This window comes from Rousettus aegyptiacus, unplaced genomic scaffold (genome assembly GCF_014176215.1).
Source record: "Rousettus aegyptiacus isolate mRouAeg1 unplaced genomic scaffold, mRouAeg1.p scaffold_m13_p_6, whole genome shotgun sequence".
Lineage (NCBI taxonomy): Eukaryota > Metazoa > Chordata > Mammalia > Chiroptera > Pteropodidae > Rousettus > Rousettus aegyptiacus.
Genome location: NW_023416309.1, coordinates 44,057,148 through 44,083,028, shown reverse-complemented (window position 1 = coordinate 44,083,028; position 25,881 = coordinate 44,057,148). Strand labels below are relative to the sequence as shown.

At 39.8% G+C, this 25,881-nt stretch overlaps 1 protein-coding gene and 1 pseudogene across 9 annotated transcripts in view; both read left to right on the top strand.

The window, feature by feature from the left end:
- The window catches only part of SORCS1 (sortilin related VPS10 domain containing receptor 1), a 455,635-nt gene extending 435,657 nt beyond the window's left edge, over nt 1-19,978 (top strand). Inside the window, exons 25-27 of one of the 9 annotated variants that reach the window (XM_016144032.2) lie at nt 12,169-12,274; nt 12,397-12,557; nt 14,313-19,978. In XM_016144032.2, coding sequence (XP_015999518.2) covers nt 12,169-12,274; nt 12,397-12,557; nt 14,313-14,377 — 332 coding nt within the window. In that variant the 3' untranslated portion in view covers nt 14,378-19,978. The other 8 variants (XM_016144035.2, XM_016144033.2, XM_016144037.2 and 5 more) reach the window with 8 other exon arrangements.
- On the top strand, nt 6,099-6,217 carry LOC118604520 (annotated as a pseudogene).
- Nucleotides 19,979-25,881: the final 5,903 nt, after the last annotated feature.

The following is a 25,881-nucleotide window of genomic DNA, read 5'->3' as shown; positions in this document are numbered from 1 at the left end:
AACCATTGTGACTGTTCATGGCTCTTCCCCGTTAGATTTGATAGTAGAGCCTTTTGGCATTATAATTTCAAACCCGATCAGCCGGTGTTATTGAGCTTCCTGTGTGACTAGCTCAGTGACTGGAGCAGAAGCAGGCTTATATGTGGATAATCAGCTCCAGTTTGAAGAGTAAAAGAAGAGAATGTCAGGCACTGATGCAATAACTGAGTTTTGGAAACTTTTGTTATATTGAGTTTAGCCCTGTGTTGTCGTAATAGTGTTAGAACTGGCAGTACCTGCAGGTGCAACGTCACTCTCAGCCAGACTTTCATATGAAAAAGACAAGGTTTGTGTTAAGGCTGGCAACTTAGTGATTGTGATGAGGCAGTAAAATATATGAGGGCCCAGTTTCCTGTTGGAGATTGGTCCTAAATTAGCTATAACTATATCTATATCTCTATATGTATCTATAGAGATAGCGATATATATATATATATATAGAGAGAGAGAGAGAGATTTTTTTAATTATTTGAACAGAGTGGTAGATTATATCTACCATGACAGTGGAGGAAATTCTCCTTTAACACATAGAAAATTTGGCACATTGGGTGAGGGATAAGTTCATTGGGACAGTTGCCACAATGTCTTTTATTAAGTTTAAATTAGCGCATTCCCAATTGAATGAGTAAGAAGAGAAAGAAGAAGAAACCTAAGGAAAAGAAAAAACAGTGAGGTAGGGTATTTAACACAGAGGGTCCACCTCAACTGCCTTTCCCTGCCTCTCATCCCCCCTGCAGGTAAGAGAAAATAGAAATTAAAAAAAAAAAAAGAAAGAAAAGATAAAAAAGAACCACTGTTTGCAACATTTCATGTCTCATAAGCAGGATTGCTAATACCTTCCCAGGGACCATTATAGCATGCTACTGCATTCCATTAATTGCTCAGCAGATGTTCAGCAGCCTTCTTTTAAAAATGTTTGAGCCAGAGTGTGTTACTGGTGAGAGAAGCAAGGCATAATTTGGTTTGTCTCCAAGGAAAAAGAACTGTCTCCTTTCAGGAATTTACTAGCCTTATTTTGTGTTTCAAATTCACTTCCCTGTTAGCTTTTATGGGAACACAAGGTAAGCATTTCCAGATACCTGGATGTCATTAGAGACTGGATTTAGTTTGTTTGCCCCCACGTGTTCTATTTGAGAATTCATTAACTTTGGTATCTAAGCCGAGCTCAACTTTGAATGCAGTCCTCGTTTTGCTCTTAAACATTCGTATACTCCTCAGTTACTGCGCAATTTCTCTTGAGAACCTAACCACTCCTGAAAGCTTTGTTTCTGAAATGCTCTTTGCAGAAAGGAAAGATTTAACATTGTCTGAGAATAGGGAGAGAATGAGAAGCTGTTGTCGATAAGGTTGGCGGGGTGGGGAGGCCATGGCAGGTGTGTCTGTCTTTGGCTTTCAGGATCTGGTGGCAGCTGGCATCCATGTTTGGCAGACAAAGGCTAAGATGTTACAGAACAACTCAGGGAGTTGGAAAAGGGAGTAGAAATGAATCAAGCTGACACTTGGACTGGAAACACTGGTGTTTTGACTGAAGCGTCCCTTTACTTATGCTGTCGCTGGCTGGAATATTTCTCCCCACGTTTCCACCTCTCTGCATTTCCTTACTATGTTTATATTTTCAGGCTCAACTCGTTGTCAATATGTGCATGATGTATTTCTAGTTATCTTAATATGGATATCATCTAGCCCTTGTCTGAACTCACATGGATTTTTTAAATCTGTATTGTCATTGTCATCATCATTGTCATCATCATCATCATTGTCATCACTTTGATTTAACTTCTTGAGGATACAGTTCTGCATATCTCAGTACTGTCTCCACTATTGTACCCAGCAGAGAACTTCCACAAATCAGGTGCTCAATAAATATTGCCTTTTAAATAATTAAGTGTATAATCACTTTATAAACTGTAGAGATATATTCAAAATCCCATTCCCCCAGTTAACATTCAGATTAAGTTTATTCAATTGTGAATCTGTTCCGTGACCTGCTACTCATTACCAAATAACTGGTGAGTGGAGCCTTGCATTTATTTATCCAATAAACATCCAGGAAAAACCCATCTCTGTGTTTTCATGTCAGGTGTCCCTTCAAGATATATTATAATCATTATATTCATGTCGTGGGGAATGGGTAGGTTTGAGGAAAATGAGAGTTCTGTGTTCTGGAATAAGAGATCCCAGAGGCCACAGGAGAGGGACTGTCATGAGAGCTTCTTCTGAAGGAGGCTGAAGCAATTGAACGTATTGACTCTCATCTGACCTCTTCGGTCAGAGAGCAGCCTCACATCATGGCAGACTCAGGGCCTCACATCTTAGATTACACTGTCCTCACCGTGTCAAACTAAACCTTCACATCTTTTGTGACGTCTCCCTTGAGTTCTCTCTCATCTATGCTTTTACCCTGGCCTTCTATTATTTATTTATTATTTACTTACTTTTATTATTTTGAATTTATTATATTATTCCATATTTTAAGAGCTGTGATGTCATCTTAGTGAGAGTTGTTTCTTGCCCCCCACCCCCACCCCACTTGCCCTCATCAAGACTCGCCAGAAGGCTCTGAATCTGATGCAGAACGTTTCATCTCTGTAGGTACTTATGGAAGAACAAACCTAGGCTGCTAAGAAAATACCCCTAAAATGTCAATAATTTTCTCATTGCCCCTAGTAATTTGGAATTTACTCAAGGGTAATGTCCATTTTGGATTTATTATCTTATTCCTCACATGACTCTATACCTTCGTTTCCCATTGTTTCTTTAAAACTATGATTCATCCAGGAATATCAGATGAATTAGGACCCTCACTCAGCTTCACCCTGGCTAGACCAGAGGTACAAATACTAATTGCATGAGCTATACTGATTCCAAATGAAGAAGATAAAAAATTTTCTATGCAGAAGGTTCAATAAGAATGAGCTTTAATGTTTAAAAGCTCAACAAAAGAAGGGAAAGTAAGCAGGACAGGTTAAGAAGCTATGCTGAACAGAGGCACGGGAAGGAGACATCTATGTACGATTTATGCGTAAAGTGAGGCATTGTATGACATAGTTTGGAGCACCTAGACACATATCCTCAAATACTTTTATTTGGTACATTTTACTGAAGTTAAAATTATGAGCAGAGGAAAGAGAGAGGGATAAAATTCAGGAAAAACAAATATGCCACTCTGTAACAAACTCTGTTGGTTTATCATCCATGCATGCTAGTCAGAAAACTTTTATCAAGGTAGGTTTGAGATTATAAAATATGATAAACATGGGAAGAAGGGGCAGATGAAAGGGTTTTTAAATAATAGATTTTGGCACCAATCAATAATCCTTTTAATAAATTATTTACACATTTTAAAAGAAATTTTCAACCCAGGTGGCAAGAGATGGTAACGCATTTGACAGAGATGGAGACCTACGTGTAGGATCCTCTTTTTTTGGTGGCCAAAAAAGTTAAGTTTTGTGGTTCATGATGGATTTAATGTCATAAAATATATAAGTGAAAAACCCCACCAGGAATTTGGAAGTAGGGGGCTTGAAATGGATATGAGAAGAGCAGGGTCAGACTGTGTTATGAGCTATAATTTTCCACCTTTCAGCAGATTGTGATAAATTAAAGTCCTAATTATTGGTACAAATCTTTTAATCTACATCAAACTCTGTATCTTTGTTTCCGTGAGGACCTATGCTCATTAGTAAATTTAGTTGTTATACTTGGAGTTGGGGCTAGAGGTAGGGTAAAGAAGCCTAAAAATGTGTCGATTCTTCTGTGGTAGAATAGATGAGGTTCTGTGTGAGAACGGAAGTTAAAGACTAGGCTAGCATTTTATTTGAGAACACAGAAAGATAACTAAAGTGGTTCATACTGAATTATAAACAACAGCACTTCAGGGATCATTTTTATTTCACAGGAGTTATTTATTGGGAAAATAATCTGAAATTTAGGTGGTAGGACTTCTGCAGAGAGGAACTAGAAGAGTTGGAGCTGTTTTCCTCAAAACATTTGAGATAAATGAAACCCTGTTTGGTGGTTGAAAAAAACTCTATATAACCCAGGGAAGGAAGTCCCTGCTATAAAGCAGCTGTGCTTGAATTTGACTCTACATCAAAGTTACCTAGGAAGCTTCACAAAAGTAGAGAGATTTCAGGCCTTACTGCACATACCCCGAATCAGAATCCCAGGGAGGGATATCCAGAAATCTGCATTTTTAACAAGTTTCCTAAATGATGCTGATATGTTGGCCTTTCACCAATCTCAACAATCACTCTTATAGAACATTCTAGGGATAGAAATCCATCTGCATAACAAGGAAAGTGCACATCTATCTTCGGCAATATATCTGATTTACAACTCAGAGCACCCACTAAAACAGAGGCATACTTTAAAAAAGAAGGGTCTGTGTAGGAAGAAATTCATAACTATACATTAAAATCTAATTTCTCAGCATATCTGGATCCAACCTAATTGGCAGACTGGGTAGAAGACAGTGGAAGTAAGGGGAAAAAATGAAGCATGCCTCCGAATCTGGAATATACCATAATCTGTAATCTAGATGAATGGCAAAGACCAGCCAAGTGCTGTGGCTGTGAAGCAGTTGAAAAAATGATTAAACTGTGCACTGGAATCTTAGCGGCAGATGTATGTGAATAGCCATGATTTTTATGCAAGTTAAACAAATGATATTATCTATATTCTATTATCGTGCTAGTATGAGCAGAAAATGATACATCCTCATTTCCCGATATTTCAGTATCTGTTAGAAAATCAGATTGTTCATCAACCCTTAGCTTTCCAATTAGGTCACTGCCTCTCTGGAGTTTGGTGTATATGTGATTTTAAAAAGTGAAAAGTTAGTGTTTCTCTAAGGAAGAGCCTCAATTTTTTAAAAAAAAATTGTAATACACAGTAACTGCTTCCACCCTCTCCTGTCTAGCAGTTGTCTTTTTAAGTTGTTACGGTTAGAAAAACTGTCCTTTGTCAAGGGTATGTGTGGGCTTTTAATAACACTGCTATCTTGTGTTATCTTGGCCTCCATGGTTGCTGCTGACTGGTTTAATTTCTTTTTCAAGTGTAATAAAAAGATATTATCACAGAGATATTAGAGAATTAATGTTTCCAGGCTTCAGTTGCTCTCCCTGGGTTTGTTATGAGTAAATGTGGGAGGGAATAGGATGTCAGAATTTCGAACTCGGTCAGAATACATCGTGAATCCTGCCTGACAGTTTCGCATTGAGAAAGACCCCTTTCTACTTGAAGGTAGAATTAGCATTGGTCAAGAAGCTTTAGAAAATACAGTATAATCTAAGCCACATTGTTATAGACGCAGATGTCAGATTGTGGAGTTGTGGGGTTCTAAACTGTAAAGTGAAATAAATTGTCACAATGACATTTTCCATTTAGGGATGCAATTAGTACTAGTGAAATTCTTCTGCAGCCAATAAATTGATCTGTCTCTTTAGTCTCTGCTTTCCCTATTATCTACACAGTTATCATTAACAAGTTTTTTTTGCGAGTAAAGTCATGCTAATGGTATTTTTCCCCCAAATAAATATTGTTTTTCCTCTATGAATAGTTAGGCTGTTTCACAGACATGTGGACCTAGTGGCTTTTGCCAGTTATTGAGCCGTTATGGTGTCATGATGAGTAATAACAGGTGTCAAACTTGTCTATTTCCCTAATGCGATTAAATGAATGTGATACTTTTATAAATGTACCAGGGGCCAGCAATGAGGTTGCTGTTTTTGTTCTAGTAGAGTCTATTGTCACCCTTTTTTTTGTTGTTCCCCGGACACACAAAAGGGCCAGAAATGACCACAAGGTACCTGGCCTGAGCTGGCTAGGCCTGTGGATGTACCTAGGAACTCTAGAGCAGAGAATGATCAGATGGAGTGATCAGATGAGCAATTCATAAGCAAGGCAGAAACATGCAACAGGTTGGAATTAAGTGGTGGTTAGGACACAGGAGACGCAAGTCCAGAAGGGGGAGACAAGGCAGATAATCAAGATAAATTGGCAGGGGAAAAAAAATAAAAGGCAAGTGAATATATATAAAATATAGAGAAGATACCAGAGTCTATGGCCATTCTACCCTGAACAAGCCTGATCCCGTCTGATCTCAGAAGCTAAGCAGGGTTGGGCTTGGTTAGCACTTGCATGGGAGACTACCTAGGAAGACCAGGTGCTATAGGCATAAAAAATAAAAATAAATAAATAAAAATAAGGGATTATAAGCTGACAAGGTCCTTGCAATCTGCGAGGTCAACCAAGGGTTGCCTCGCCTAAAAAATTTGGGAAAAATAAAAAAGATACCAGAACCTAGGCAAAGCTACCTTTTAGACACCATCTCCTTTATACTATAGTGACTGGGACTGTTGCGTTATATCATTGTGTCTGCATAAGCTTTAGCAGCACTCCCTTTCATCCTTAAAGCGCTCTGATTTAGAAATGCACACTTATAGTCATCGTGCTCATATGTTGCCACTCTGCCAGTGTGGTCAGACATTCACAAGAAACAGGTAGCGTCGAGCCCAAAGATGAGAATTACTAATTGGATGTTTAATAAGTTGAAAGGTAAGGGTTTTGAGGGAAAAAGTTATTAGTAAATTAATTGCTATGTAACAAATCGCCTAGACGTTCAGTGGCTTAACAATAAACATTTATTATTTCTTATGATGGGTGGTCCTTCTGGTTTTGCCTGTGTTCATTGTATGTGTACGGTCAGCTGTGGATTATTGGGTAGAGAGCTTTACTGATCTTGGCTAGGCTGGCCCACATATTAGAGGTTGGTTGGCCGTAGGCCACTATAGAATAGCCTCAGCTGGGATCGTGACGCTCTCCTCCACGTGCTCTCTAATCCTCAGCAAGCTTCTCCGCACTTCCTTATACATGGTAATGACAGGGTTCCAAGAGAGAGCAAAAGCACAGAAGGCTTTAAATCTCACTACTGGTGCACCATCACTTCCGTTTCATTCCTTTGCCAAATCACATTATGGCATTGGCTCAAACTCAAGGACTAAGGAAACAGAGTTCACCACTGGCTGGGAGAAACTTCAAACTTGATTTGCTCAAGGCTTGGACACAGACAGAGGTAGAGAACTGATCTAACAATGCAGTTAATCCATAAAGAGATTGAGCCACTATTAGTAATTTTTTTTGAAGTATGTTTTTTTATTATTATTTTGTTTTGTTTTAGTGACCCAGAGAATATAAAAATCAGGTACACTCTGAAGATAAGGACTGGATGTTTTATGAGCAACAGTAGGTGGGGTCTACCATGCAGAACTCTCAAATTAGTGTGCATACTAACGTCCCGTGTAGCTTTTTATGCATTCTGGGATTTACTCTCTGAAACCGGCATATTCTGTCTCAAAAAAAAACTTTGGAAACTGCATTTTCACAAGTTCTCCAGGTGATTCTGATTCAGGTAGTTTGTAAACTACACTTTGAGTAATATTCTATATAATAGGTAGTATTCTTCCTTGACTTTCAACCCTAGAAATCCAAAAGGCATCCTCTCTTCCTATCTGTCAATTATGATGATAAATTTGGTCTTCGAGGTACCCATGGTTGTCATTAGTTGGCCAAGTGACCTTTTGGTGACTAGATGTTCCTAAGGGCTCATCCTAAATTTAAAATTCGCAGCACTTAGTCATTAGAGCCTTTTCTGGGACTTCCCATTCAGCCTGGCCTCCAGCATCACAGTAGTGTATAGCCATCCTTAAGACACTTCTGATTGAATTTGAATTTGAACTAGACAGAAGGCCTATTGGCCAAGTTAGGGTACTCTCTAGATGAAAACCTTTCTGTATTCTGGATAAACTTTTACCGTGCCACTCCCATACCCCATTAATTTCTGAAAAAGAGATTTAAGACCATGCGGATTCTGTGATAGTCAAGGCATGTAACTAAAAAGCTGGCTTGGGTCTCTTTGGAGGAAAGAGAGGGAAAAAGAAAGTCAAGGTATAGTGAAGTTACGTTTGCAACTTTTTGATAGCACTAACTTCTGGGATAAAAATACAGTAAGAGTTCAAAGTTCCAGGGTCAGTGCAGGTAGCTATCCTCCAAGAAAGGTCTTTCGATAGAATGAAGTGAGTGTGGATAGCAGCAAGGGTATTTTGCGTGGCTTTACCAGGTGATGCCAACATAGAATTTACTTTAAAATTTTGAAATAAACCAAACAAAGAGGTAAGTCTGCAGCAGAGGGAGAAGTGATATTTGAGGTAAGGCATTTCCCAAAGTGTGTTGTATGAAATGTTCTGTGTCCTGTTGAGTTTATGAAACTCTATGCTCAAGTTAAACGAGTTTTACTCTTGCAGGACCTCTGTGAACTTTTAATATAATACACTGATGATTATCATGAATCTCCAAGATGGGGAATGCCAAAATTATTTGCCCATGGAACTTTTTCATCATATTTCAGGACTTGTTTTCTATAGAATACACTTTCAGATATATGATAACAATAATACAACAGCATGTAAAGAAAGTATTGGGCATATATTGGGCATATGCCAGTGCTTTAAAACTTCTACCTTGTTTTATTCTCACAATTTTCTAAAGTAAACACGAGTTTTATCTCCATTATTCAGGTAAGGAAACTGAGGTTCAGTTTAAGTTACTTAGCCCGTAAGTGGCAAAGTCAGACTCTGATTCCAAAAAGGGACCATATCAATTACTTCATCCTAAAAGTGGAGTTTTATCATGCTTTTATATGCTCAATCCATGACCATTTGTTTAGCACTTACTTTAAAAGGAAGACTACTGTTGTTACTGTAAGCATGGCTGTTATTATAATCGACCTAGGTCTTCATGAATAGAATATAATAATTCAATGCATTTTGGAGTTCCTTGCAGGATTTTGGAAACGATGTGTGCCAGACCCAGACTGAGAAACGTTGAGTCACTTGCAGCGCTGATGTGTCCATGTTTTCCTCTGTGCCTGAATAATGGAAAATAAACCGCTAAACACTTTCCCCTAGCTTCTACCTTGTTTAGGATGCAATTGGAGAGGGATTAATTTATGCTAATTCCACAGGCGAAAGCCCATTTATCACAAGTTTCCATTCCTCAGCAAAACACACAAAACCACCTAAGTGTTGGGCAAACTAAGATACGCAGCTGCTGTTGTGTGGAGCAATAATGGCCCGTTTATATTCAGGCGTAGATCAGCAAGCAGAAGCCACCCACGGAACACAGAGGGTAGTGGTATTCGATCTCTTACTGCTGCTGCCTGCCACTTCCTGGCTGCCTGCCTGCGAGAAGTGATGAAGTGATGCAGAGATGGGGAGGAGAAGTGGATAGCACACGCATTAGAACTCAGGATACAGAAGCTCATTTTCCCAAAATAATATGCAAATTACTAAACAGCGTTAATGCTGCTTGTTTACAGATGAGAATTTGAGTGAGAAGGATTTCACATTGGAAGATTAAAGCTTGTGATGGGGAGAGGGAGTGAGGAGGAAGGGAAGAGAAGGGAAATAGAGAGGGGGGGGGAATAGAGAGAGAGAGAGAGAGAGAGAGAGAGAGAGAGAGAGAGAGAGAGAGAGAGAGAGAGTGTGTGTGTGTGTGTGTGTGTGTGTGTGCGCGCGCGTGCGTGCTTTCTGTCTTAGAGAGAGCCTGGCCAGTGCAATTTCCTGCCTTAGTTTTCCATTTATTTCAAATGCCAGCCCTTTCAGGCAGGCTTGTTATTCTTCCTGGGTACTCTCTAACACTGATAGTCTGCTTATTCTAAGAGAGCGTTCAGCTAGGAGTTAGAAGTTTAGCAAAAAAGCTAACCTGCTTTTAACCATCCTAACCATCTGTAACTGCTCTCTGGACTTTCATATGTTCCTGGATAAGGGTTTGCATTAGAAGATTACCTTTAAAATATCTTCCTATTATTCTATCCTTAAGTGAGATCATTGTATTGTGATGTAGAGAGAGAAAGCAAGAGACCTTATCTTTTAGAGTCACAGATGAATTTATACGATAGCTGAGATTTGCTTTGCAATAATCCAGTGGTTGGGGGTTTGAGGACTGGATGCAGGTAGAAATAAAATAATATTTTCTTTCGATTATTGGCTGTGGAAGCCGAGTGGTTGGTATGTGAGGCTTCATTTCTCCATGTACACGTATCACGCATGCGTACATACATACACATATATGTATATATGCATGTCATCCAAGTCGAAGAGTGTTTGATCTATGGTTTTAAAATTTAATAATATTGTAACTGTGTCACTTGTTAATTTGCTTCTTGTGCTGTAGTTTTTGCCTTAATCCTCATCCTCAGAAATATCTTTTAAAATTTCTGATATCTCCCACCGGTTAGCCCAGGGTTGAGTACATAGAATGTGTGTGTGTGTGCATATGTGTGTGTGTGTGTATGATATGACTTGGGTTCAAGTCTTAGCTATTCCATTAGTTCTGAGTCCTTTGGAACAACATTAACCTATGGGAACGGAACCTCATTGTTCTTATCTGTTCAATGGAGACCATAGTCTCTGCTTTCTATTTGTGAAAATCAATTGTGATAATGCTTATGACAAATGGAGGTGTTCTCTTCCCCAATGGCATCTTACCAGCTGGGCTGTGAGTTCTGAAGTATTTCTGGACTCCTTTGCCGATGAAACTGCGTTTGCCTAAGTAAAGAAGAAGACCTCTATTTTCCGATTTTGATCTCAAAGCCATGTGCCTTGGGAGGTCCACCACAGTGGCACTGCTCCCACTTTTTCACACACAGACTCACACACTCAAACTTCGTGGCTTACGTGCTGCTTGACTTACAGAGGAGAGAGAATCGCATGGGTACTTAGTTTTAGTGCTTCCTAAAAGCTGATTTTACTAAAACAACTAAGCCTATTTTCGAGAAAGAGGGCTTGACTTTGTGTTTCACCAAAACAGCTTAGTATATGGAATATATTTTCAGTGCGCAGTGGTTACTGAGTGGCTGGATGTGAGCCTACGATTACCAGATGCAACAGAAGCAGCCTCGTGTCTTGTCTGAAACCATCAGTATTGCAGTCACCTGCTCTTGATCTTTTACACCTGGGTAACGAGAACGTTGCCCTCTTGACTCTCAACACAGAAAAGTCATAGAAAATGGTGCTTATAGGTCACCCACATGTATGGGTATCAGGCTTTGCTTAAATGGATGGAAGGTAAAGGCCAGCATTTAAGCTTCTAAGGGATACGTGTGGTTTGTCTTTTAAGCTTGAACTCTGCTATTTTTGCAAAATGTCAGTTTTTGAGAGGGTGAAAATTAATTGCAAACAAAATTACAAAAGTACAACAGGTTTGACCTTGAGGTGGAAGAGGTTTGGAGGCGGAGAAAGATATTCATTCCCCAGAGCTGCAATCTCAGGGCAGACTCAGGGAGGGAGATCCTTTTGCTGATGCAGAGGCGTCTATATAGCCTGAGAGGTGAACTCCACTCACCTGAGGGTCTGGTGCTTCCTGGCATGAGCTGTCAGGGCTTCAGGAAGCTGTGGAGACAGCACCTGATTGTGAAATATTCACTCAGCCATCAGCGTATATAACATGTAAAAACATCAGCATGCTCCATTACTCTTCAGTTCTTTCTCTCCATGACAATGACTGGGATAGGAGTGAGAGAAATGGAAAATTTGTAAAAATATTTCTTTGGTGGTTTCTCTGGTTCTCTGTAGGGGAGAAAGCTTGCATTGAGAATATAGAAAAATTTAATAATGATATTATTATAAATATTGATTAAGAATAATAGTAGCAGCAATAGCAATAATGGCTATTTATAGAAGAGTTAATATGTGCCTAGCACTGTTATCAGTGATTTACCTGCATTCATTCATTCGATGCTCACAAAAACCTGATGAGATATGCACTGTTATTCTCATCTCACCAAATGAATATCTTACCCAAAATCAAATAACCAGCATGTGGCAGAGGCAGCCTTGAATCCAAGCAGCCTGGCTCCACTGTGCTTCTTGGACAGGCCAGCCGGAGCATTCTGGTGGCTGGGAAAGGCTCAGATACATCCACATGTCAGCCGTGTGGCCTGTATCTTGTATATAGGTCCTGCGCAGTTTGCTGAGACTTACCATGGCTCTACATGAACAGTGTGAGTCTCTCACCAAGTCACGCCAGTCCACATCTCTGCTCATGACCATGCCTTGCTTTCTCCCCCAGCCCCACTGGTGGACTTGACTCCAACCCACAGTGGATCTGCCATGCTGATGCTGCTCTCCGTGGTGTTTGTGGGGCTGGCAGTGTTCGTCATCTACAAGTTCAAAAGGTATGTGTCCCTCCATCCATGTCTCCTCTCCCTCTTCCTTCTCCATGACAGGTTCAGAAGCATGCATCGCAGTGATGTACGTCTCCCATGCATAGCAGTGATGGTTTCTGTTAATGTTTTAGGAAGATCCCGGGGATTAATGTTTATGCCCAGATGCAGAATGAGAAAGAACGAGAGATGGTCAGTCAAGTCAGTCACACTGAAAACAGGCCCCATATCCCTCAGACTGAACTAAGGAGGCCTGGCCAGCTGATAGATGAGAAGGTGGAATCACAGCTCATAGGTAAATGATTCCCAGTAGCTGTCAGCTGTTCAGCCTGAGTAGTCACTGGCTGACTCTGTCTCTAACCCCTTTCTGCCTTGACGTAACCACTGCTTTCTGCTCTAACATCCCTGAGATAAACAGCTAAGATGACTCTTTCCCTGCTTCCTTCTATTGAAATGAGAAGAAGGAAAAAAAAAAAAAGCCTTTTTGCTCCTGTCTAATATTTTTTCTCTCACGAGTTTCTTCCTCTTTTTGCAAAAATCCTTGCTCAAATGTTGGGCTTCAAGTGTTCATGGGCAAAAAGCCTGGTTCTGCTGGCCTGGAGGGCCAGGCAGGGTTTGAGGGACAGGATGTGTGATGACCAGAAAAGACATGGCAGCCTCACCCTGATGCAGCTTTAAGGAGGGCACGCTGCTCCAGAACACTCACAGGCTGACACGATGAGGCTAGGAGAGGAGCTACAGACTGATCACCCTGGGATTTTTTTTTTTTTTAACCTAGTAATAATCTAAAACACATCCCCAGAAAACAGAATTTGAGAATTTTTTAGGACAATAGGCATAAAGTTTATAGAATATCCCAGGAGAGGGGTGTCCTGAGAGAGACCACTGGAGGGTTAGGCTATTACAGAGCGGATTGGCAGATTTCTTCCTTCTCTGTATTTGCCCATTGCCAGAATTCTTAAAAAGAACTGCACTGTATTTTAATAGAGCTTACTCCGTGCCCGTGAAGTAAGCATGGGAATCCAACAGCTAGGACTAGAAAGTCTCAGGTGTGATTGCTAAGTCCTACTATTTATCACAGAGAAAATTTTCCAGCAAATTAGACAAACCCATGAAGCCACCATTGTGATCCATTTCTCTTCTTGTTTCCTCCTGTCTGTTGGCATCAGGAGTTGAAGCTGTAAATGTTCCCATCTAGATCCTGCATTGCTGACTACGATGGATAAATTACTATATAACTATTCATGCTTCACTCTAATGTGATGATGCCAAACCACCTAAAAGGCCCTTATAAGATTGTTACTTGGGAAAAAAAAAAAAGAGTACCTAAATGAAAACATGACCCTCTCTTTAAATGGATATGGGAAAGTTTTGTGGTTGTATTAAGGGGAAATTTAAATGCAATGACTGACTCGTATTGGAGGTGATAATAACCGCTACAGCCACATCTGGTCTCCAGTTTTCAGTGTGCTTTCTTTGATTTGGAGAGACAGAGTGATAAATGCATAATTGCTTTGGGTTAAAAAGAAAAAGGCTTTTCTGTCTTCAAGTCCAGAGAAGCATTCACCCTGTCTATTCACCGCTAAAGCCTCTAAGTGCATTTTCGTGGGTCATTTGGTTTTCAATCCTATTTCCACGGGGTATGAAGCACAGCTGCTGTTTACGTTATTAAAGTGGCAATCCCTCCTCCGCCAGGAACGTCTTGCAGCGCATTGCAGTCTCTGACACCTTTCCATTTCCAATGTCATTAAATGAGTAAGTGTTACACGTTTTCTCTTAGGAGAGTAGCTTTACCCTCCCCTCCCTCCCCTTCTACTCAACCTGGTGACTCATCTCTCCGATTGCAAAGAGCAAGACACGCCACTCCACCTTCAACGCCAAAGCGGGGATCTGCTGGGGCACAATTTGCAATTTAAGGAAAATCCCCAAAGGCTACAGGCGACCTGCTGATCAGGAAAGAATTTCGCTCTTGTCAAGTGCATCATCCTTCATGACCACTAACTTTATGTTTTCTTTCTTTCCTTTGTTGTTCTGTTTCCTATTTTGCCAGGAAGTATTTCCATAGTTGCTGAGAATCAAAGCACAAAAGAAATCCCTACCTATGTAAATGTTTGAATGGAGGACGCCAGTAAAAACAAAAACAAACAAACAAAAATAAAATAAAAGCAATCAAAATTCAAACAAACAAACAAACAAACACTCACTGCATCGGGACTTTTTAATTCTTCAGACACAGACAACAAGGGTTTTTAGCTTTAAGCCTGTGCATGTGGACTATACCTTGAGAACATGCTTGGAGGGGCAGTATACAGGTGCTCTATTTTAATGGGAAAACACTCCCCTCCCCTCCTCCTTTCTTCTCTCTCTTTTTTCTGATCGGTCGTGTTTGTAGAAAATTCATAACACATATAGGCCAAGGAGATCTGCATGTATTTTTGGAAATATTCTTGGCTCTAGATTTAACAACTATTTTAGCACTATTTGCTGATGGGTGGATTAGCCACCCCAGCCCCTTTCACAAGACACAAAGACATACACAGGAGTTCGAAACCCTGAGCTGTTTCTCTGTTCCATCTTCCTTATTGCCATATTCCCTTCCAAGTTATCTGGTAGCTCTGTTGGCCAATGGTGGCTACCAGGCTGCTTTTTGCGTTCTGTGTGGCCACAGGGACAAAGAAGCCAGTCAAAGTTCTGTATATGCAGGCAGAGCAGGGAAGGCAGGCAGGTGGGGGATAAATGGGGGCAAGCATGTCAGAAGTGAACCTGTGTTTCCTGTTCCCCCTTTCCAGTTATGACTGCTTCTCCTTAAAAATTTCCCTGCTTCTGCCCCAGCTTACGTAGAAAATAGAATCCCAGTTACCCATTGTCTTCCCATGTCTGCTTTCCATGTGTGGTCATGATCTGCCGATGTCTTTGTATCTCTTCCTTCTAATTCCCAAGTTACCCTTCAACTGTTCCTACCTTTTTTTCCCCAAACATGTTGCTAGATTCTGTACATTAACCCTGACATTCCCTAAATACTGGCCTAGCCTCCGCCAACCCTATCTCCACCACCTACAAGTTTTTGATCTTTGTCAGTTTTGTACACTCCCAAGCATGCCAGCTTCTGTACACAATGGCCAAGCTGCATCCTGCCCTGAAGGGTTCAGCTTCATGTACCCTTTGTCTCCTCCTGTAGAGCCCGCCTCTTCCAAATATCCTTGTCTTTTCCCACCTGGAAACATGCCATGTGTGTGAATGAGCTGATATTCAAATATGGCCATGTGCACTGGAAAAGAAAGCATTCCGATGAATAGTGGTATCCTCACACCTTAACAAAAACCTCATACAGTCAGATTCTAGAAGATTCTTGTTAGAAATGTTTTGAATATGTTACTATGGGCAGGAATTGATTCCTGTGATGGTTGCTCTACCCAGTATTTCCCCTCTCACAGGAGAGTAAAAATATTTGTCAAATAAAAACCATTTTAACCAGAAGAAGAAGCAGGTTAATGGATTTAATGTTCAAGAGTGTCAAAAGGTCTGAGAATATACAGAGGTCTTATCTTACATTAGGATGAGATTTTGATTTTGTAGGATGATTCCAGACATTCCACATGTGTGCCCTCTGATCTCTCAGTATCATAGTACCAGCAAAGGTGAAATTAAGCATGAAGGGGAGGACTTAGTAGACTAACTAAAGCAGATTGGCTCAAAGCGTGAAAAAATGCTAGTTTTCCTAGGGCAATCCTAAAAAAAGACCCAGAGAAAGAAAGAAACAAAAGTTTGTCCAGCAGAAGCCCTTGGAATATTATGGATTAGGTAAAGCTCACTCTAAAATATAGGCAAAAACAGTTTTGAAAAACCACTCAGAGAGTACAGCCTCCTTCTTGGTCATATCCCCAAGCCAACAACAGGGTATAACATGTCTCTGGGATATAATGGGGTTTGAGGCATCCTAAATATCCTGAGAATCCCTTCCCTTGGATAGCCCAGGCAGGGAAAAGGTAGCAAAGTGGAAGTTAGAAGTTAATCAATCAGAAGCTTTCATGGTCAAAGATGGCTGGTATGAATCTGAGAAATGGATTATGCCCGAGGCAGCCATCTACTTGTATAATTCAATTGATCCCCAACCCGCCAGGCTTCCTATCCCACAGGAAACATTCTCATTGATCCTCTTCAGCTGGAGCCTTCCAAATTTAATCTGGAAGACAAAGTGTTTGGAAACCAAAAGAGGCTCACTCGTAACAACACAGGGAGTCCTCGGAGTTGCAGTTCAGTTCTCTTTAATTGGAAAATTATAAAAAAGGGAATAATACTCTTAATCTAGCACAGTGCCTTGCCTAGAATAGGTATGAAGAAAATTATTTGTTGAAGGAATAGATGAATGACCACAAGAGAAGACTTAGGAAAAAAGGGGCTTGTGAGTCCTAACTGAAAATAGAGGTGGAGATGGGATGCCTGGCATTTTGGAAGGTGACCTAAGATGGTCAGCTCTAGATTCAGCATTTCCAGGGTCCCCATGTGCCTCTCCTCTAAGCTCCCTCCCACCTGTAGGAGATTAGTGAGGTACTGCTCAGAGGGGACCTCACTGTTCTTATAATCTAGCTCTGTTCTCAAAGTATGCTACCTGGACCAGCAGTATCAGCATCACCTCAGACTTGTTAGAAATGCCAGTTTGGGGTCCCCACCCCAGACCTACTGAATCAAAATCTCCAGGGGTGGAGTTCAGCAAACCCTGTTTTTACAAGCTCCTCAAGTGACTATGATATATACTAAACTTTGGGAACCACTGTACTAGACCATTCCAGCTCAGTCCCAAAGAGAAGGCAGTAATGAGAGCCACCAAATGGGAGGGACCCAAGTGCCTACCTACTCACTAACAGCAGGTGCAGACACAATGCAGAGTTTGGTGGGCTTGTGGCCAGAGGGATGGGTCGGGAGGGATGGATATAGAAGGTAAGATTCAGGGCAAGCTAAAAATCTGATAATTGCAACATTTTCCATGTTCCCAGAAGGCATGCTCTACCCTGAACTACCCAAACAGCATTTTCTCTTTTGCCTTATTCCTAATTGAATTCACTGTCCAAAATGCAGAGGTTGCTTTGCTTTTTTTTTTTTTCGGAAGTTCCAAACAGCAACTTTGAGAGCAATGGGGTACTTGGCAGCTGTTCTGTGTTTTCCAGGATTCCAACTGAAATCCCTCATTTGCCAACTTATTTTTATAGGAAGCCAATTTAAAAAAAAAAAAGAAAGAAAAAAAAAGAAAAAGAAAATTTTCTTATAGTATCGGAACTACTTCTAATTTTAAAATGACTTTTTTGATGTATTTTTTTGTTGAATACTATGTAGTGTAATGTATAATTGCTCTTGTTTATTGCTTTTACAATCATATTTATTAAACAGATAATGTCTCTAAAGTCTTGGCTTCAAGGTGTTTATTTTATCCCAAACCTTAATGTTCAGTCCTTATATAGAAGTGATACCTCTATAGGACTTAATGAAAGCTAATTGTATGAAAATATAGTAAACACTGCAGGCCGGAAGGTGTTTTTTTGTTTGTTTTTGTTTTTGTTTGCCGACAAAGTAGAATATATTCTACTACCTGAATTCTACCTGCATTTCAGTTGACTATATAATGTTTGCTCTTTATTCTATTTACAAATCACTCCAAACTATTTACTTTGAAATAAGTAACATGCACATTACTGTCAGTTTAAAATTAATTTACAATCCTGTGGTTACTGAAGGACCAAACCTGCATAAAATGGACCGAAATGTGATGAGTGGTAAAGGTTTGAACGACAGTGTAAATTGGCTTTGAACTTGAAATGAACAGAATGGAGTTCTTATGGCTATACCAGCTGCGTGACCTTGAGTAAAGCACTTTAACTTACAAAAGCTTAAATGTCCTCATGCATATAATTTGAAAGAAGAAGACACCTCCCAGCTTTGGCACTCTGAGTACGTGAGTCAGAGTTCCAAACAGCTGATTTAAACTTGGCAGAAAATAAAGAGGTGGACTGGATCCAAATCTTTCCAGCTTTGTGGCTTGCCTATGTAACAGACATCTCTTCTTGGGCATTGTTTTGCCCTTGTATTTGGTTGAAGCATTTGTGCTGGGTGCAAACTCTCCTTACCCGTCCCCAAAACTGCGAGGCTCAGAATGAGAATTCCTGTTGTTTTTAGGTGGCCTCTAAGTTTTCCTTTCCCACAGGCTAAAACTGCCTTCCAATCCTTCATTCTTTTCCTGGCCACAGCCTGTGCCGGATTTTTTCTCCATCAGATGCAGTTTGCTTCCCGTGTCACTGAGGGTACAGGCGGGCAAACAGAAATCATCACTAGAGATTTCAGACAGAGGGGGTTTAATTCAGGGAATTTCTCACTTGAGTAACTGAAGAGCCAAGATGCCAAATAGGGAAGGTGATGAGGCAACCCCAAGTTTAGCCTCTACCTTCTCTGGGCTGGAAGGACACAAAGATTCCCAGGATCCAAGGCCACCAGATTGAAGCTGAAGTCTCACGGGACGCGTCTGGCCATTGTTGGAGACACAGAGGAGACACACAGGACATGCGGCCATAGCTGCGATGCTCTCCCAGCTGAGGAGACAGAAAGGGACCCTACGTTTCCTGTGCTCTGGCCCTTCCATCTCTGCCCAGTGCTTCTCAGTGACCAAACTCAGCTGCAAGCCAGAGTCAGTGGAGCCTGGGAAATGTAGTTTTCTGAAACACAAAGCAGAGCAGAGAGGAGTAGGGAGTAGACTTGAGAGCTCACAGGCAGGTGACTGGCACTGCACCTCTTTCAAGTTCACCCCACAGAAAAACCAGCGAGTTCCACAACCCAAAGGCACTTAGTAACTAGTAGGTGCTCCTTTCTCTGTGGCATTCTACTTCCCTTTAAACAACTCAACAATTAAACAATTTAAAACCTGGCATTACGTTTACCTGTGCCACTTTATGCTTTTCTCACCAGATTCTATGCTCATTTGGGGAACCATCTTTATTTTTTCATTTCATTCCTTCAGCCTCTAAGACTGGACGCTGCCATTAGCGGGCACTAGATAAATGTTTGCTGAAACTCAACTCTAGATTTTGAGCTTCGGGCCCTGTGAACAAGTCCATTTTATTTAGCCGTGGCCTCTGAGGTGTCGTCTTTGGTCCAGCTCCCTTTACCCAGCTAGCGCTTCTAATTACATGTTCAGTTGCTGTTTGTCAAGAACCAACCCATCCTTGCCCTTCCTCCCTGGTACCACTCGCACTGTTGAATTCAGGAAGCTATTCTTAGATGCTAATTTAAGTGAAATAATTGCTGTTTAGAAAAAAGAAAAAAACCTGAGTAAAAAGTAGCATGAGAACAAAGGACTGAGTTTGGTTTCTGAATCATTATGTAACGTGTTTACCTATTTCTTAGGAGTCAACAGTATTTTGAAAATGCATATTAGGCTGATGCTTTCATGATGGGGAAATCTCAATATTATTCCAGATGAAGACTTAAAAGGAAAAAAATTGTTATAGTTTTCATTTTAAGCACATGAAAAGGGATCTTTGGTTTATAGATTACAAATATGTATTAATTTGTATGTGGTGCATAATATAGCTGTGAACAAGGCAGATAAGATATTTGCCTTCATGAGCATATATTCTAATAGGAACAGTGAACGAATAATTAAATTTACTGTAACAAATACAATATTATTACATATATAAGGTGATTTTAAGATACTGATAGGTAAAAATAAAATAAAATATAACAGGGAGCAGAGCCACTAGGGATGGGATGGAGAGGGGGAGTTGGTCCCTGGCTTTCTTGAGATCTGAAAACTGAAAAGAAACCAGTCATTTGAAGATACATTATCGCAACTTGTTGAAAGTCAGTCTTAAAACAACCTCAGCCAGAAAACAAACAATTCTGGACCTCAACAACAATTAGAAATGCTTCTGAGTTTAAGAAAAAATAGCTCTCACAATATTGATGCACAAGAATTTCTCCAGGAAATTGTATATACAGCCATTTCTATCATGTGACATATGTGTTCCTGAAAATCACCTCACTACACAAAATAGCGCAGTAGAAACCACAAGGTTTAGGGAAAAAATGGGACTAGGATACAACACGCAAAAGCTTTCTCTTGTGTCAGAGTAATGTGCAATGTGCCAGTGACACATTAAAGATATAAACCTGTCTTCGTCCATTTTTATAACACAAATACCAGAGGCTGGGTTATTTCTCACAGTTCTTGAGGCTTAGAAGTTCAAGAACAAGGTGACAGCCAATTCAGCAGACCTGTTTTATGGTTCCTAGATGGTACCTTTTTGCTGGGTCCTTACATGGTAGAAAGAGCAAGGGATCTCTCTGGGCTCTTTTTATAAAGTTCGATACAGGCAGGAATCCCATTTAGGAGAACCCCTCCCTCATCACCTTATCACCTCCCAAAGGCCCACCTTCTACTACCTTCATCTTGGATATTAGGTTTTCAACATGAATTTTGTGAGTGACACAACCATTCGGACCATAGCAAAACCTAATAAAAATTGTAGCACAGTTTTACCAATGTTAATTGGTTCAAGAAATACAAAAATAAAATACTTATCTTAAAAAATATCCGAGTTTCGCCTGTGAAATGGGCATCGGAGTGCTAACAGCTTGTGGTTGTTGTTAGGTGGTGGGAAGAGAGTTATCTGAAATTTGGCAGACAATTGTACCACCAAATGGGTGGTGTGGCTTATAACATATGAGCCAATGGAGGTAGCTGGTGGATGTTTGAGGTGCGTGTGTGTGTGTGCGCGTGTGTGTGTGTGTGTGTGTGTGTGCGCGCGCGCGTACACATGCTATGTATTGTTACACAGCTGAATTCAACTGGGTATAGTTTTCTGTGTTCACTTAGTATTTCTCATTGGCAAAATCACACAAACAAAATTTGCGTCATCCTCAAATTCTTTCCTAATATATCAATTGCATTAGAACAAATTTACATCTTCAAAAAAGTTTTATAGCAGAACTCAACAGTAATTCAGATATTAGTTTATAAGTAATTTGGAAATACTGGTAGAGGAAGAAGTCTAACTTGACAATGGAGGGAAAAGATGGGAAAATAGTGCCAATCTTGATTATCAGCAGCAGCAGTTGTAGCCTGAGGACTTCGGTGTGAGATGAGTAGGCTGCCCGCTTCCACAGGCCTTGGAATACCACTCAATTTCCACCAAGCCCAATAACTAAAATTGTCCCAGAGACTATTGAATTGTGGTCAAAACTCATTGTTAAAGAAGGATATTTAAAAATATGCATAAGTTATCTAGATAATAAAAACACGTTTTGAACAATACTAAGATATTTCAATAGATGCTTGTATAGATAGCATCACAAAATCTTCCTGCCTATTTAAACATTAATAACAGCTTGCAGATGAAGAAAAAGGTTTTAGTATACAATATTTATAAACTGATTAATAATAAATTATAAAATAGATCATATAATAAAACAATGCTTTCATTAAAACTATCTTCTAAAGAATATTTAATAGCATGAGAATTTTCTCATGTGATAAGAGAAAGCAGAATTCAAGACTTTACATAGTGTGATAACAATTTGTATGGAAAATATATTGGGACAGACTTAGAGATTGAAATATAGTAATACTGGTTATTTCTAATATAACATTCCACGTTTTTAAATTTCTTATTTTTTTGTATATATTCTAAATTTTTCAAAAATGAACATATATAAAACATGGTCATGAAAAAACCATTTTAAATTAAAATTATAAAAAATACATTGTGAAATAAATCTAAAATATTTGCTTATTGTATTGATCATTTATTATGCATGGATAATATATATATAATACATAAAGCTCATAGAAAAGTTCAAAATTATTGATAATATACTTAAGTTAAATTAAAAATAACTTCTATATAAAAAAGATAAATCTCATTTTTATCAATTTAATTCAATAATGAAAACACTATTTTGCTATTATGGCACCTACAGTTTAATTTATGAAGTTTCAAATATTTCAAATGTTCAAACTATGTAACTCTGCTGACCATGTATGTATGTGTATGTATGTGTGTATATGCATACATACATATACATGCACATGATTAATAAAAGTGTACAGTTAAAATATAATGTAAATATGCATACATGTAAATTTACACATTATTTAAATATATGCACATGCACTTGGAAATAAATTCATTCACTTACACAGACGTAAACACACTCTTAGGTAACAGTAATTAGTTATGGGCCAGAAACACATCCTGTTAGTGAGTCTAGACTCATTGTTTTGACGCATTGAGCGTGTCAATCCAGTTCTCTCTGAAGATATTATTCTCAAGTGCTTATGGTCAGCACCCAAACTGGGGTGGGGAGGGGACTCATCAGCATGAGTGACTTCTAAAGGAGAACAATGGATGGGACTGGCTTAGCCAAGAATTCCCTGAATAATAGTAGGCAGTATGTTCTTACTGCTCAAGGCCAAGGCACAGACAGAGAACATGGGCAGAGCTGGAAGTAAACCAAATTCATAGTGTAACGTCCAGGTCCAAACACTGGTCTGAGTATATATGGACACTAGGTCCAAAAGGCCAAAGGCTATCACAATTTTAAGTCCCAAGCCAAGAGTTCAGAGTTCCATAAATATGCAGGTGAAACAAAAATATAGAATGAGGAAGTTACATATGGAAAATATATTAATGATAAAAATAATAAAGCAACTATCACTTTTTAATGTTATATGTTATTCTTTTTATGCGCCATATCCCCTTATCTCACTGAAGCAACTCAAGTTTCCAAAGTAAGATTTGGTTTTTTGTTTGGAACATTGATGAAAGCAAGGCTCAGCGAAGCGAAATGACTCTCTCACGATTCAGGGGTAGCAGGTCTGTATGACTCCAAAACATTTGCTTTTCCATCTGTGGTGTATTTCTTCCTAAAAAATGAGTAATATTTTACACTCTTCTCTAGTATTGTTGATTAGTTAATGATCAGGGCTGATCTAAAGTGTGGGTTAGGACTCAAAAAATAGACAGTCCTGGGCTTCGGCAGTTTAGAAATACCACTGGTTCAGTTTCAAATTACGGACATCTGGTGTATTGGATTAAATGAGAGAAAGCTGCTCAATGCAATGAGGAGGGTTTTCTGAATCCTTCAGTGTGCCGCATTTCAGATGACAAAACAGGTACACACAGTCTTCCTCAGTGACATGCTTGACCGAGTTACATCTAGAAGAACATAGGAAAAAAATTGATTTCTTGCCTCTCACTCTGTGGAATTTTTCTCCTGGTTAGGATTGGATTGATGTTCCTGGGGATCTATGAAGTCAGATCGCTGGGAATCCAGGAAGGGGGCGTGGACAGAGTTGGTAAAATGGATTTCTGTCATGCACTTTTTTGAGAGTGGAATGCAGATTAACAAGAACAAGGAAAATAATTAACATGAGATGATGAGATTTTTCCTGTAGAAATAATCTGAAAATACTCCCAGGAAATCTAGAAAGGCTGGTAACTATTGATTTTTTTTTTAATATAGCAGATAAACAAATCAGAAAGTTATTTGGTCTGCCTAGTATATCATTCCCAATTTCCAGATGTATTTCCAAATGTACTACAAATACTATTAATCGTATACAATATATTACAAGGGTATTGGGCTATGGAACAGGAGATTTGAAGGGTTTGATATAAGTAGGGGACAATAACCATTTAAAGCAGAGGAGAAAAGGTGGTAATGTGTAGTACATTTGTTATGCCATAAAGAATAAATTATTTTAAACATGCAAATGCTTAAGGTAAGAATGTTTATTTCATAATGCAGAAACGTCAGTCTGGAAAGTTTAAGTCACCATGTCCAAGACCAGTAGAATAGTAGTCAGAATTTCAGCCCAGGACCCTAGTTGACATGCCTACACCGTTTTCTTCTTTGCCACCCTCTGCTTCACTCCTTCTACAGGTAAGCCACAAATTGGTGATGGTTCGAATCAAGAAAATTGCATGTCTCCACAGCTCCCTACTACAAATATGGCTTGGGGAAAGAGTTTACACAAGGAAAAGAGTTATCATTCTTTTGAAAGCGCACACCAAATCCCATCTCAGCCCTTACTATTGAGTTACGCAAATAAAGACTTATTTCTTTTGACCTTACTTGACATGGTATACGGGAAGATAGGCCATCTAAGTTCTCCCAGAGGAAAGAACTGACATTTGCTGCTAACTTTTGTAAACAAGTGGATATGGAGGAAGTGTTTTCTAAATACCAACACTAAGTAACGTGAGACCCAACAGCTCATACGGCATCCAGAGTGCTGCATGTAAACCATAGGTACGAACAGGGCTTAGCCCATTAGAGACTGGATTCCTTATCAGAATTCTCATGCCTCTGGATAAGGTTTCTTTTCAGGGCCTAATTGCAGAGCAAGACCCTCCTTCCCCACTTTGTCCCATGGAGTAAAAGAGTTTTTTTGATAGTAACTCAGAATGAAGCCTTGTGCCTCTATTTTATATGAGCACATTTGATCAAGAGTTGTTTTTGGTTTTTATAACTGATGAAAGTCCACAGTATTATCCAATAGGAAAAAAAAAAACTGGTTGGTTTGGGATGTCCTGTCAGTCATAATTCATCATTAGACTTAAGTGGGAAGAAAGAAGAAAGCAAGACTGGAAAGCACCAGGAAGGTGGGACTGACCCAGGTGAGTGGCTGCTTCTTGAATTTAATGTGGCGTCCAAAGACACATAACATTTAGATTGTGTGAGACCCAATTCCACAGGTGGAACATGTTACCTGAAGATTCTAAGTGGTGGTTATACCAGAAGTCAGGCTGGTGGCCATAGTCCAGGCAGTCCCTGGGTCTGTCAGTCTGTCATGAATTAGACTCTACTGAGGCACCTGGGCTTGAGGGTCGGCATGGTCTGACCCACAAGACGGGATGGCAGAAACAAGTCAGGGCCAAGACCTAGGTGTGAGCCACAGGGTGGAGAAAAGAGAGTCGCTGGGATTCAGTAAATTTATAAGCATCCAGAGCTACTCCCAGGCACATCTGAACCACAGCTAAATTGTACCAATCTCTCCCATACTGAAGACTTTAGCTGGTGACTCCCAGTGTACCCTTCAATCCTGGTAGCATTGTTTCTGGGACAATGTGGAGTCTACTTCTAACAAACCCCTGGGAATAGATTGGTGATTTCAGAGTATCTTTGAATCTCTCAGAAACTGACATTGTAATTGAGTAAAAGCTCAACTGTTTGCCACACACAACAGCTTCAATAAGTTAGTTGAGTGGCAAGGGTTTGTGGCAAGGAAGGTAACTTTATCCAGAAGGCCAGCAAGGCAAGAATATGACGGACTAGCATCCTACAAGAACTGTCTTCAGAAAGTGCAAAATTCAGATGCCTTTCAAGTCAGGAGAAGGGGGAAATAGGAGGATTTTGACATGAGGAGGTGATTGATGACCACAGACATCTGAACCCAAGAAAAAGTCCAAGGGGGCTGGTGAAACTTCTTTGCTTTTGGTCAACAAACCAGTTGCTCTGGTCTCAGTCATGAGGTTTATATAAATCTTTTGATAAACAATCATTTTTTTTGTACATATCTTCCTACCTCCTTGAGGAGGTAGTTTGGAGCAGGGAGGTTGTTTCAGTAA